Source organism: Thalassophryne amazonica, chromosome 10, assembly GCF_902500255.1.
Source record: "Thalassophryne amazonica chromosome 10, fThaAma1.1, whole genome shotgun sequence".
NCBI classification, from domain to species: Eukaryota; Metazoa; Chordata; class Actinopteri; order Batrachoidiformes; family Batrachoididae; genus Thalassophryne; species Thalassophryne amazonica.
Window position 1 is genome coordinate 43967805 of NC_047112.1, and position 15905 is coordinate 43983709.

A 15905-nucleotide genomic window follows, 5' to 3' on the forward strand; every position below is an offset into this window, starting at 1 on the left:
CAGTTTTGGAAAAAATTTTGATCAAGCACAGCGCCAGTCTCTCAGTAACTTCCCAGACAATGAAAATCCGATGAGGGGGCTGGACCACTCCTCCCACAAGGTGTGCTCACAGGCGAATGACGTCACCGACAGGCGTGAAAAAACTCACGCATGCACAGGAGGGTTCAAGCTTGGCTGACGTAATCACACGTGATTCAAATCCATATAGTTTTTAAAAAAAATAAAACTGTCGGTTTCTTTTCTAATAGACCTCGTATATATAAAGCAGTCATTCTGATGGATTTGATCATTCACATGTTAAAATGATAATATTTTAGTAGTTGCAAATCACAATACTAATAACTAATGTTAGCATAAGCATTTGTGAGCTTTGTATTACAAATATATAACAATATCTAAGAATAACAGTGCATGGTTCAGTAATTCCACAGAGTAAAATTTTCCTGTAATTTAATTATGTTTGCAATGTCAACATGTTAGCAGGTACTGTAGCTTAGAAGACAGTCATTCCACTTAACAGTGGCCAAACAGTCCACCATTACTGAGGCAATAATCCCCTCATAATTTTAATGGATGGATGCATGGACAGGATGACTCCTCCCCCTCTCCCCAACTTTTGTTTGTGTGGATATAAAAGAATTCATTCAAATCTGATGAGGACACTATAAGATATGCCACCCTCCCAAAATACCAAATGTTTCATTGTGATAGACTTCTGCACCACCTACAGTATAGTACACTTGTGCCTTGATTACGCTACATTAATTTGAAGTTGTGTGGATTTAGTTTTGTTAACCAAATCAGTGTATTTTGTGTCAAACAAGCAGCTACTAGTTATCAGCTATGACATTTTAGTCATGTGGCATAGTTCTCTGTGCACAATCTAACACGCAGGAGCCTCAGGGTTGAGGCACGCAGTGGCTTGAGAAGGTCAAGTGGACACCCACATTTCACCGCTGCTGTAGCAGATGGATGTTTACTTTCAAGGGGCGGGGATGGACCGGGTGCCTGCCTGGGTGGTTGACGTCCAGGACCCAAGGTAGTTGCCATCCAGACCTATCTCAAGTTGACTTAACAGAGTCATATCATGCATAACCTTGCTTGGAAAGTTGAGGGTGTAATGTAGAAATAAATACCTCCAACCGATATGTGTCACTTCTGCAAAAACTAGCCCTTTCCAATGCCCCCCTATGGGTGATGCTCTGAACTGCCAGCTGAAATGTTACAATTCTCCAAAACTGCTCGTAATGCAGACTGATAAAAATCAAAGTTAGACTGGGCAGTTTCTGGCTCATTGAGATATTTCAACTTCAACAGGTACTTTTTAATTAACTTGATTAACTTCTAGTAATGATATACTGAGTTATATCAGAATTTGTGAACTTTGCTTTACACATTAGGTGACAAACAAAGTTAGAAATTTAAGATGCCCACTTAACTCTTCTTGATGCTCCCTCTGGGACCTCATTGATTAACTTCTAGTAATGATATATTGAGTTATATCAGAATTTGTGAACTTTGCTTTACACATTAGGTGACAAACAAAGTTAGAAATTCAAGATGCCCACTTAACTCTTCTTGACGCTCCCTTGGGGACCTCATTGATTAACTTCTAGTAATGATATATTGAGTTATATCAGAATTTGTGAACTTTGCTTTACACATTAGGGGACAAACAAAGTTAGAAATTCAAGATGCCCACTTAACTCTTCTTGACGCTCTCTCGGGGACCTCATTGATTAACTTCTAGTAATGATATATTGAGTTATATCAGAATTTGGAACTTTGCTTTACACATTAGGGGACAAACAAAGTTAGAATAATTGTTGTCAGTTTCCCCAAAATTAATTTAAAGTGGTCACACTTTAAAGAATGATCACTTATTATAGTTATAATGGTGTTGGATAAACACAATAAATATTTTCTTAATTAAAAAAAATACAGCAATAGTAAAAACATCTTTTACACCACAGGAATATATTAGTGTTTTTTCTGCTATAGTTTTTGTTAGAAACAAATGCACAATAAAACAAATGGTACCGCTTCCACAGAAAGGCAAACCAAGGCTAACACTGAGTTAAAAACCATATTACTCGAGCTTGTACATTTAGCAGATAATGCACTTAGGTGGCTTAATTATAACGGGCACAGTAATTACTTCCTGCAAGCCTGAATAGATTTGTGTTTGGTTGTTGTGTAAAATGAGACTCTTAATTATAGCCCTTAATTTTTGATATTTTAATTATTGTTGCTGAAAAATCTATTCTTGCCGTTCATATTTTCCATGAGAGCATGTTGTATCCACGGCGTTCCCTGTCTCTCTGTCTCTCCTCCGTTCATCAGCCCTGCTCTGGCTCCTGAGGTTTGATGAAGTTTTAATTTGCTCACTTATCTCGCTATTGGTCCTAACGTTCACGTCTTGTGAGTTATTGACGCTGACAACCCGCTGTAGCTTTTTTTTTTTTTTTGCTCTGCACTCACGTTCGGTTTTCAGTAAATCAACCCGACAGCAGCCCCTGTTATTCATTCTGGCAGACGATACACCAAAGGCAAAGCTTGAAGAGGGTTTATTTTTTTATTTTTTTGTTGAATAGCAGTGGAAAAGCTGGCAAGTGAAACGTTTTACTGCTGACTAAATCTGACTGCTGGAGGCAACAAGGCAATTATTACTGTTGAGCTCTGTCAATTATCACTTTATGGGTTTTATGTGGTTTACCTTTGCGACATGATCTTGTAGGCATCTGGAAGATAGCAGTTAATGTTCTCCATCTGAAAAGGGTCAGCGTCACAGATCTTGTCATCTGTTCGCCCGTAGTTGGCACTTTCAATCATTATGACATCACTTCCGGACACCGCAGATCGATAGGGTAACCCTCGCAGGACAGCTCTCGCCGTACCAATCCAAAAGGCAGGGCGGCTCGACTAAAGCCTGAGGGACGACAGACAGGCAGAGAGACACAGAGACTCCTGTTAGTGCAGAAGGAAATCAAGACATTTGGCTAATAAAGAGATAGAAGGCAGACAACAGACACAGGCCAATGAAGATTTATGATGGATTTACAAAATGCATGTTTTCCTCCACCCCTCCTTATTTAAATGTTAAAAACAGATTAAAGCAGCAGCATGAATCAGACTAATACATGTGATCCGTGACATTTGGTTTGGCCTACTCGTCTGATATACATCAGTGAATGCAGTCAACATTTCATGTCTCAATACTCCAGAGGACTATTGGTCTTACTGTGTCCTCCCCAGGCCTTCACTGCTCCTGAATGAAAATCAATAATTGTCATTTTACTTCGTGGGCTAAAATGTCAGGAACACTGTAACTCCTTATGACCACCTGTGTAAGCCTCAACGCTAACAAAAAGGACACTCATCAAAGCATGCCTCCCCCTCTACTACCAAGGCACAAAATGTCCTATCTGCAAGAGTAAAGAAAAAAAAGTCTCTTAATATTTTCTGGCTCCATTCATCTTACTCAGCTATGCTCCCAAAATTTTATGATGCCTGTTCCATGCTTGGCTCGATACATTGCCAGATTTCATGAAAACCTGCTCTATTACCATGCCCTTGCTTGCAGTAATTTAAAACGTCATTTTTATATTACAAGGCTTGGTCTCTGTATGTGGATTCATCTCAAAACCTTAAGGTATCTATTGAGTTCCTGGGCCAGACTCCAGAAAATTCTCCAAAAAACAAAAATAAAATAAAATAAAATAATAATAATACCGCATATTATATATATACACATACACACTACTACAACTACTACTGCTACTAATAATAATGATGCCTCTCATTTTTCTTTTCGGTATGGGAAAATGCTGCCATTGCAGTCCTTCACTAGAGACTTGTGGTTTACTTAGAATGCTCATTTTTCTATCCAGAATGAATCAGTGCAACAAGCATCTGTACAGGATGAGTGTAATTTAATCCACTTTACTGTGCTGACAATCGAAGGATGGGCTATTGGACGGTCGGGAAAAACAGAGAAAAAAATGTGTGCGGCAGGGAGGTTGAAGTGGAGGAAAAACAAAAATCAATATTGTGGCTTTCTGTTCTACAAAAGTGAAGACTTTAAAAAAAACATGCTGAATCTTTTGTTTGTTTGTTGGGGGTTTCTGTTGATCAGCTTAGGTTTTTCCAACTACGACCTATCATGTCACAAGGGAAAGCTGTATAAAAAATGAAAACTTAATAAGAAAGGCAGGTTTCTTGGGTTCCCTTTTGAGATAAAGAAGTATTATAACAATGTCACTGCTGCAGTTTATCAACTGGAGGTTGTGTGAGCACCCCATCTTACATTTTGTACAAAAGATATATCAAGCAATTAATTCATAGATTATATTTCACAGATTTTATAAAAACAAAACAAAAAAAAAGTCCCTGGGTCAGGGGAGAGTTTTATCAATTTGTTTTGCTTTTCTTGGTTTAATTTTGTTTAATTTTACAATAAGCCAAAATTTAAAATTCCAACAATCTACAATTCTACAGTCTTGTTGAGCTCTGTGCTGAAGCCTGATTTATGCTTCTTCAAATCTGTAACTTTGTGGCCATGCAATCACATTGACGTGGGTGTCGCAATGCAATTTACTGCCAGAATAAAGGTGGTAGGGGGAGTGGGGCAGGGACGTGAAGAACAGGCCAGGGTCTTTCTTGCTGCCTGCATTGCCACTGCTGCTGTACTTTTTTCTTTTTTTTTTTTTGTGGACCAGTTTGTCAATCAGTGACCTCCACTTCTTTATACAATCATTGACCTCCAAATCAATATTACATGCAATTTCCCTCCATGAATTGCTGGTCATTTGAGGATCTTTGTAGTTTATCATGTGGTGAGGTAATGTAACACAGAAGACTTGTACCATGCGATGTGTCCAAAAACAACCATAAAAAATACAGAAACCCTTGCACACTTGTACTGCCATGTTAACATAACAGTGTTCATTCCAGAAAAATCTCCTGGTGATGTTACAACATGTATGACAATGTTTCCATGGAAATACAGTACAAGGGATTACTGAAGTCATTCAAAGGGACATACAGCATAGGCCTCTCCTCCTGACAAATTAAAAAAAAGTGTCCTGTGCACTGAAACAAGCCATTAAGTTGCAATAAAGAAAAATCATTTTTGCTGAGCTTCCATGGATTTAGTCTTTACATATGAAAATTCAGTAAGGTATATCTTATATATTATATTCCAATTCTAAGGTGGAACTATGCTAGTATATAAAGGTATATCTAAATATCCAAACAGGAAGAGTAAAATAGGAGAGTAGAAAAGAGTAGAGTAGAGCCACTTAGTGCCTGGTCTTGAGAACCAGGGATAGTAGGTTGAAAAGCTTTTTTATCCCATGGGAACTCTCCCTACCCACCCAAGCGGCTCAGGAAAAAGGTATATATAGTATAATAAATAAAAGAAATAAGAAGGATAAGACATCACAGGAGAAGATTGCAGTATAGGTATTTTAGTATTTAGACTAGTAGTAAAATTAAATGTAGTTAGTGGGCTAAGCTATAAATCTGGTATTTTATGGTAGAAACAGAAGCTATGAGTGTATGAGTGTATTGGTATCTATCTAAAGTAACTCTGTTAGCATACTATAGGAAAATAAAAAGTATAATCATTATGCTATCAAATGGAAACCTAAGAACTTAGGTACTATATGTTGATATCTTTAAAGGAACACATAAACTGATGAATCATTAAAAATCTACACCATGTAAAGTAAAACTGTAAATAGCAAAAATAAGCTAGTTATAGTAGAAGAGCTAAATTAGCCGTTAATAAGCCAACCATACCCAGCAAGCTAACAGCAGGTGGTGGCCAAGTGGTTAATGCGCTTGGTTTCAGTTCGGAAGGTTCTGGGTTCAAATCCCACCCCTGCCACATTTCTCCATGTAATGTGGAGTTGCGTCAGGAAGGGCATCCGGCGTAAAACCTGTGCCAAATCAACATGCAGATCCACCTTGGATTTGCTGTGGCGACCCCGAGTGCAAACAAGGGAGCAGCCGAAGGGACTTACTTACCCAGCAAGCTAACACGATAAACAAAAACGGTAATTAGTGTATAAAGTATAATACAGTAGCATAGTTAAACCTACAGTAACGGTATTAACAAATACATAAAAATAAATGTGGACAAAAGTATGAATTAATGTGGGTTATCAAACACAAAAGAACCAACTATTTTGTAAGCTACAATGAACGTTGCTACAGCATATGTGTAATATAACAACACAATAAGCAATACATATTTCAGAAATTAAAGTACTCCACAGCACAAAATAATATAAAATAAAATGCAGGGACGGCTTTGAACTTAGGTAACATGCCATTATTTGTAAGGTGCCTCACAGCAAGAAGGTTGTCGGCTCGCTTCCTGCCCTTTCTGTGTGGAGTTTGCATGTTCTCCCTGTGTCTGCATGGGTTTCCTCCCACAATCAATGCTTATTTAGGTTCTGCTCCTTTCGTTGCCCTTGACCAAGGCAGCGTCTATACACCTGGAGTTGGTCCCCGGGCACCGGACTGTGGCTGCCCACTGCTCCTAGTGGTTGGATTGTGTGTAACTGTAATTAACATGGGTTAAATGGTATGGTATGGCATGGTATGGTATGGTATGGTATGGTAAATGGTATGGCAGCTCAACGGTGAATGACCGCAAACGCCTGCAGAGAGTAGTGAAGACCGCATCAAAGATCACGAGGATGCCACTACCATCTCTGCAGAGCATCTACCATCGGAGAGTCCACAATAGAGCTGCCGCCATCATAAAAGACCCTACACATCCCCAACACGGACTGTTCACACTGCTGCCTTCAGGACGGAGGTTCAGGAGTGTGAAATGCAAAACCACCCGCTTCAAAAACTCTTTCTACCCCACTGCCATCAGACTGCTGAATGCTGCTAAGGACTGAGCAGACCCCCTGGGGTCACTTTACACTGTTACTGCACCTTACTGTTACCTTACTGTTAACTGTTAATACTTGAATCTTGCTATTTGCACATTTTTTTTTTTAATGCCTATTTTGACTATTATTATAGACACCCGGTGAGAGCAGCAAAGAAGAGAATTTCATTGCACAGGGAAATACGTTTCTTACTGTACATATGACAATAAACCTTTTTGAACTTTGAACTTTGAACTTAAATGCAGAGTACAAATGTTGTTGTATGTGTATGCACAATGACAATAAAGGCTCTTCTTCTTCGTCATTGTAGTCAGTAGCAGCACAGTGCACACTCTGTAGAATATAATATACAAGTATAATCAGATAACCAGACAACAGTGAAATTGTGTATAAATCGGGCTCAACGTCCAGAACAAAAACACAGGTGATGTTAATAAATGTGCTGCATTGTCAGGAGGGATATAAGAGGGTTTTAATCCCAGTCCGATGTATAAACGGGCTGGGATTAGCCGTCATACGCTTGCACTCTTTGACTGGCCCGTCTAGCCACAGTTTTTCATCTTTACACTGTCTCTACCTCCCTAATGATGTTTGGCTCACAGAAAGACAAAGTACCTTTCATGGACTAATTTTTTGGCACCTGGACAAGTCATGACAGCCCATATGTCCAACTATTTCTAATTACCAAACAGTTTTTCTGGTCATGCATCGTCCTGTGACGTGTTGTTTTTGTGTTGACAGTTTAAAACCACAGACCTCAACGCTACTCAGCTAGTCTGCCTAGGCTCAACTCATTGACCCTGATGAAGAGTTCAACAATTAACTACCAATAGCATTATTTGTCTGATTACATGCTATGCTAGAATAACAAGAGATTAGCATTCCAACTTGTGCTCCTTGCAGGAAAATGCAACTGCGATATTTCTCAAAGGAAGATAAATGTCAGTTTGCATTGTCTGATCCTCAGTTTGTGCACAAATCAGTTGACTTCTAGGTGCTCAGAAAAAAAAAGATGAGAATTACACTGGATATGAACTGTTTTGGTATGCAGGAGGGTGTGCATGATTTTGCATGTCTGACAACATAAAACTGTGAAGCAAAGAATCTCCATCCCCACTATAGATCTAGACCTGCCTGACAGCAAACCTTGTCATATGACCAATATGGATAAAAGTGTAAAACATTACTTCAGCTTCTCCCACAGTAGATCCATACATGCTGACTTGGCACAAGTTGTATGCCAGATGCTGTTGATGACCAAACTCCACATTACATGGAGAAGGGTAGGGGTGGTCTTGACCCGGGGACTTTCTGCTCAGGCAACAAGAGCACTAACCACTTGAACACCAAACCTGCTATCCTCATAAGAATAAAAAATGTAAAGGCCTTCAAAAACGATCACTTCAACTCCATACCACAACAATCTTATAGTTTTTCTTCTCTGTTTTCCTTGGTCAGAAAGAAACACTTGGGGATTTATATATATATATATATATATATATATGTGTGTGTGTAGTGGAAAATCTAAAATGAGGAACAGGCCTTGACTACCAGTCTTGAGTTCCTGTCAATGTCTTCAACTGTACCTCTGTCAAAAAGAAACGCCAGTGAACTGTAATAGAACCTATGTACAACATATTCAACACCACATTAAATCTTAATAGCCACACAATGACTTTAAGAAGCTGATGTACACTTGAGTCACATCTATTACTTTTCTATCACCACTGGGCTGTCAAGACAGATTCAAACTGGCCACACACACTGCAATCTGCAGTTGAAACTATAAAACACAAAGAACCAAAAGAACAGAGTAGAGTAGTCCACAATTCAGGGCCATTCCACAGGATATTTTATACACTCAACAAAATATCCAATGCAGACAGTAAAATTCTCACAATAATATGGTGGTCCATCAGAAAGGTCACACCAAACAAGGAAAACTGAAATCTTTCAGTTGGATTACATACTGCATATTAAGGCTCATAGATTTATAGTTGGTATTATCATCAAAGAACAGAAGTAGTCCATGAGCCACTCATCAATTTTGACCAAATCGGTACCGACTTAAAGGGAATAAACAACACCTAGAATCCAGCCTCAGTGTAATCATAGCCTACACAAAATGTATGATAGCCATCCCATGGTGTAGCTGTAGCCAGGTAGGGGTCAATGACGAATTACACAAAGGTCAAACTTTAAAAATGCTCCAGTCATGCTGAAAACTATATCACATTACTTGTCTGATCATAATGATTCCAAAAAGGTATAGTTTGGAACTCTGTGATGGAATGTTTATGGAGTTATGGGGGGTAAAAACAGCAAAAATGGTGACAAAGGTCAATTTCAGTTTGTACAGGGGTCAAAAGTTAAAGCTGCTAAAATTCAGTAAAAAATGAAGCAAATTATTGTTTGGGTTAATAGGGTTCTAATAAGGAATAGTTTGCACCATGTGTCATGGTTAGTTATCATGTTACAGGTTAATATATGTCACATATCATAGAATCCAATAGATGCTGACCTTGTTTGACCTTTACCTTGGAGACCAAACATTCAACACAGTCAAAACTATTCCATTTATTAATCCTTTTATTTTAAACCAATAATTTGCCCTCATTTTGTACTGAATTGGAGCAACTTTAACTTTTGACCCCTGTACAAACTGAAACTGACCTTTGTCACCATTTTTGCTGGTTTTAAACCCCATACCTCCAAAACATTCCATCACAGATAGTCCAAACTATACCTTTTTGGAATCGTTATGAACACACAAGTAATGTGATATAGTTTTCAACATGATTGGAGTATTTTTAAAGTTTGACCTCTGTGTAATTCTTCACTGACCCTACCTGGCTACAGCTACCACCCTGGGATTGCTAGCATAGAATTTTGTGTAGGCCATGATACACTCAGGCTGGAATTCTAAGTGTTGTTTATTCCCCTTAAGTGTACCGAAAACCTGCTTGCCCATGACTAAAGTGCAAAACTCATTGAACAGCTTACTGTTAGAAGGACAAAAGCCTACTTTTAGTAGATTTGGCAACTCAAAAAATGTAACCCATTAAAAATGAAGAGACCCATCCTTGGGCCATGTGAGTGTAACTGGTACATTTTATTATCACTGTTTCTCAACAAACTGGCAATATGACAAAATGAGCCCTAACATGACATGTTATGTTGGTGCAATCCCAATACAAATCCAATAAAGTACAAAATGCATATCCAGGGTAAAATAGAGCCTCATTAGTTCTTGAAGAAACACCTTGGAGACTACTTTAAAAATGACAATCCTTCAGTGTAATTCAATATTATACTAGAACAGGATTTGATTGATGCCCTATCAGGTTTTGTTTAACCACGGCAACATGCAGATTTTCCCATGTGTAAAATATGTATCAAAAGACAGGTCATTTTAAGGTTCAAACAACAATATGACATTGAAAAAAGGTAAATTAATGAAAGACAAGAAACAAAGGTTGTTTTTAGCAGTTGGTACAAAAGAAAAGAGTAATTTAACATATGTTTAAAAGTTATTTACTTTTTGTTGTGTCAGGGAGGTGGAAACTGCTAAGAAAAAAAAATCATAGTTTGTTAATGGTACACTTGTGTTTGTGCCTTGTTTGTCCATCGAGCCTTTTGAAATATACAAAATGGCCAATGTAGGGCTCAGTTTAAATACCATATTTTCATGGTAATGAGTCAGGTTTTCTTTCTTTTGTTTACTAGTTTGGGAGGTCCTGTGACTTAAACGCCAGTGCGACTTATATACTGTAAAATTCCAAGACTCAAAGCAAGAAATAAAATAAACTGTAATAATAAAATAATGAATGGCAATAACAGAAACTACACTATAGCAATGCACAAAAATCCCAAATGAAAGAGCTGTTAATACAGAACAAAGTGCAATTTATACTCAGGTGCAACTTATAGTGTATAAAATATGGCACTCATTTGCATCAACCTGATGCCAAACTGTGAAGATTGTGGTGACATTAAATGAAACTGAAGCATTTCCATTCGTGGAATGTCACAGTGGCAGATTCTATAAAGGATTTCATGTCAATGTATCCACTATTTTTAGGTTGTGTAGTGAAACACAGGCATACTGTGTGACAGGTAACTGGTCCCAAACGTGGTACAACAAGACCTTAAAAACACCAGCGTACTGCCTCTATGACACACTGTAATATCAAAAGCTAGTTTGGATAATCCCCTGATTTTGGTCAATCCGGAAGGGCACTTTAAGTGCAATAATATTGTTATTTTTAGAAAATATGTACACATCCATAAAGATCCATGAAGACTTTAATACATTTTTGGCATTGGTGAGACAAGACTGAAGTGGAGTTTTTGTTACTATATGAGCTCCACAAAACTTCATGAGTATCAACTGGACAGCAGACATGCAAAGCCGAGGTGGGATCCATTACTTACAACTGGCCTACTTTGCGGCTGGAACCAATCTGGGCTTGGGCCATGTGCAAGACCTCTGAGTCCGATCTCCAAATCCACAGCCAACCCACTGATGATCTGTGCCCCAGGAACACTGTTTAAACACTTAAATCACTCTGCACGGCCTTCACAATCTCAGCATTTGGTTGTAGATTAGAATGGATTCAGTCTCTCAGCTTAAGTAGAAAACAGAGGCTGCAGCAAGAGGAGATAAATGTGTCGGAGAACACTGCACGACTGCTTCTGAAATGCACTAGCAACTTTTCAACCACACTGATGACAGGCACTATAATAATGGTGCACTTTTGTTGCTCAAATCTCTGAAAATGAAGCTAAATTGCACACCACCAAGGATACTATATTCGCCAGCTGGTTTGTACCATTTGATCCAAAAGCAGGGTTGCTAACAACATCCAAAAAGCCTCTTGCAATTGATTGGGCCTGAGGCTGAAGTACTTTTTTTTCCAGTTTTCAATTAATAAGGAATTTTAGTTTTAAATTTCCTCTTATTTTCTGAAAACATTTTCAAGTCTCATGTTTCACAGAGATGCACATCTGAAATGGTTAACTATTACTTATTTTGTTATTTTAATTATTATTTAAAATTTTAAATACTTTAAAAAGTAATAAATGATTTAACACGCACACACACACACTATATATATATATATATATATATATATATAGAAGATATGTATATATGAAAGAAAGTGAAAGTGAGGAAAAAATAAGTAAATATTTAACAATTCCAGTTTCTTGACACTGCGATTTTCTGATTTCTTTGTTTAAATTTGTGGTTATTGGCATATTTGGCAAAAAATCTTAGCTTGAAGAATGAAACTGTTATAATTCCTGTCACCCGTGTCAGAACATGTCAAATATTTTTCATGTGATGATAATAGTCTGAAAATGCTAATTTGAATATCTTTTGTTTTGTAGTGTTAGTTTAAAAAAATGTCAAAGCGATTCACAACAATTATTACAAAAAACAGATTTCAAATGCAACCCTACAATGGCTGTAAGTGCAGGGTTGCACATCCTGCTAAATTATTTTCCAATACATGGTACTACAGTCACAGTACTTTTTGTGGAGAAAAATATTCCTCGGCCAGAAGTAAATTAAGTCCCTCTTCATCATAGAGTGAAATTAACTCTATCATAGTATAATGAGTCTTTTTATTATGATAGAGTTTCTTCTTTTTACTCTATGGATGCATTCGTGTAATTCTGTTTGGAGTAAAACCAAATGTACTCCCTACAGAATCTATTTTAATCAATAGGGAGTACATTTGCTCTGCTGAAATGTTAAATGAACTGGATTTATATAGCGCTTTTCCATCTACATTAGACGCTCAAAGTGCTGTACAATAATGCCTCACATTCTCCCAGATGTCAGGCTGCTGCCATGCAAGGCACCCGCTACACACCGGGAGCAACTAGAGGATTGGACCTTGCCCAAGGGCCTTTAGTGATTTTTTGGTCAGTCTGGGATTTGAACTGAGGAGCCTCTGGTCTCAAGCCCAACCTTAAACACTAGACCATCACCTCCCAATGTCAGCACAAGTCTACACCCTACCCCTCCTGTAATATGATATTACAATCATGGCCCTGAACAACAGACTACTACTAATAAAACACTTTGAATACATCCTCTTTTCTATTTCCATAAAGATAATATGAAGACACATAACACCATCGATCATGCTCTGCGTGGCTTGACAATGATTGCAATTAACACGCAATATTATGATCAAGTGAATATAGCCAAAACAAAATCCAGTGCTTACGGTTTCATTTAAAATTTCATTATTCAAATGAGGCAAAAAGTATCATTACAAGGGTGATAATGATAACATTAGCATAGTAATTCAGCCAATTTAAGACACGCATATTTACTGTGCATGGTGGAAATCATGTAAGGAACAATATATAATGTACTTTTAAACATTCAGATATCAGACAGCTGGTTACTTGTTTGTCTAATCACATTTTTCAGTTGTGTTTTGAAGCAGGACACAGCAGTTGTGTGCTGACTTGTCTTTCGGAGAAGTTCTAATTCTGATTTTTTGCAATGTGAAGGTGCTACTGAGCCAACAAATGGCACTGCACGCACACACACACACACACACCACACACACACACACACACACACCACACACACACACACACACACACACACACACACACACACACACACACACACACACACACACACACCACACACCCACACACACACACAGCACTGGTGGAAAACTCTGTGTGGTATGACTGGAACCGGGAGCAATAGTCACATTCATTTTAGGTCTTCAGACACACTCGCTGTGTAGAATCTGAAGCGGGAATTCAACACCATCTTCCTTTTATCACAGGTGGCCGCAGATTCCCACACCGACACAAAACCTGAGATGCTATCACACCTATTTTGATTTGCTTTCGCTGTAATACTGTCAGAAAACGTATGCAAGGACACAGGAAAAAAAAAAAAGAAGAGGTGCTTATCCCTGAAGTACCTGAAGAGATGTGTTTAACTTTTTTTTCTGTGCTAATTAAATACTGCAGAACATTGACTCAAACCTGTGACCATGGCAACATGGAGCAACACAGCCATAGCCGGAACAAAACCCCATCACGGCCTTGTTGACACTCATCTTAATTGAAAATTCTGGTCACCCGTGCCACTGTTGAGTGAAAAAGAGGAACAGATCATTTCTCTCCATTAGTTATGCATTGATGTATTAGTGCATCTGTACTTTCAGTCTGGTCTGCTGTTTTTGTTTTTGGTGTTTTTTTTTTTTTGTTTGTTTTTTTTGGTGTTTTTTTTTTTTGGTGTTTTTTTTTTCATTTTGCATAATTCAAAAAAAAAAACAAAACAAAAAAAAAAATCCTCCTGTTCTTGTCATCTTAAATAACATGAGCCACAATTCATCATAGGACTGTCTTGGTTTAGTTTACTTAAAAGCAAACATCTGTTTTTTTTCATTTATAAGGTATTGCTCTGCTTTTCAACATACAGTGCAAACAGAAAGTATTTGCAATGCTGCACTTTTTCCACATCCTAATTCCAAAATGGATATAAATATTTTTTCCTCAAAATTCTACAATAATGGCAATGTAAAAAAAAAAGTGTTTTTTTTTTTTTTTTTTAGCTTTTTGCAAATTTATTAAAAAAAAATAATAATAATAATAATAATAATAAAGAAATCACAAGTACATAAGAATTCACAGGCTTTTCACAAGACAGTGACCCTAAGCACACAGCCAACATATCAAAGGAGTGGTTTCAAGACAACTCTGTGACTGTCCTTGAGTGGCCCAGCCAGAGCCGACCTGAATCCTATTGAACATCTTTGGAGAGATCTGAAACGGTTGTGCACCGGACGCTCCACATCCAACTTGACATTGCTTTCAGAGGTGCTGCAAAGAGGAACAGGCAAAACTGCCCCAAAGATAGGTGCACCAAGCTTGTGGCATCATATTAAAGAAGACCTAAGGCTATAATTGATGCCAAAGGTGCATCAACAAAGTATTGAGCAAAGAGTGTGAATACTTATGTACATGTGATTTTTTTTAGTATTTTTTATTATTATTAATAAATTGCAAAAAAAAAAAAAAGACACACACACACACACACACACACACACACACACACACACACACACACACACACACACACATATATATATATATATATATACTATATATATATATATATATATATATATAAACAAACCTTTTTTTCATTTTGTCATTATGGTGTGTTGTGAGTAGAATTTTGAGGGGAAAAAAAAGAAGTTACTCCATTTTGGAATAGGCTGTAACATAACAAAATGAGACAAAACTGAAGCACTGTGAATACTTTCTGAATGCACCGTCCTTTTTTCTACATTGACTGTTCAACATCTCATGCTTTTAATTGATTTGATTGGTGCCAGGAACCTCCATTTTCATGGGTTATAGCATTATTACGCCAATGAAAGCATCTATTTAAAGTCTCCCAGGCTGACATTTACTATCATGTGTAACCTTTGCAAATGCATTGCACAAATACAGAATCCTTACTGAAGGATCCCGCAAATGTTGTGACATAAAGGGGACCTATCGCATACAGTCTCTCTGCTGCCCATACATTTTCATTCTTTTTTCTCCTCAGATGAGACAGATCAATTGGAAATGACCATCTGTCACGGTATCACTGGTCGCTGAAGCAAAGGTAATGAACAGAATGCCTTCCTATCTCACATAAACCCAGAGTCACGTGGACTTTCATCATATAGGAGACCCTTCTTTAGTAGTCTCATCAATCACACAGTAGGAGGGAAACACTAAAGACTAAAACTACTCTAACCTATCAATTTACGTATGTCCTTGTAACATGTCAGCCCAACCCCCTTTTTAAAACAAATATATTATCATTTAGTTTCCTGTAATGCCTCAAAATAAAACCAAATGCAACCTACAGAGATTGTTGCGAAGTGAATATGGGATTGTCCAAAAAAAAGAATCGACAGATTAACACAATGAAGGGACCGTTCCAGTGAGGAG

At 37.7% G+C, this 15905-nt stretch overlaps 1 protein-coding gene across 1 annotated transcript in view; it reads right to left on the reverse strand.

Annotated features, from left to right (window-relative positions):
- The window catches only part of adgrl2a (adhesion G protein-coupled receptor L2a), a 323047-nt gene that overhangs the window by 197235 nt on the left and 109907 nt on the right, over nucleotides 1–15905 (reverse strand). Inside the window, 2 exon segments of the mRNA XM_034179941.1 lie at nucleotides 2717–2846; nucleotides 2849–2929. Coding sequence (XP_034035832.1) covers nucleotides 2717–2846; nucleotides 2849–2929 — 211 coding nt within the window.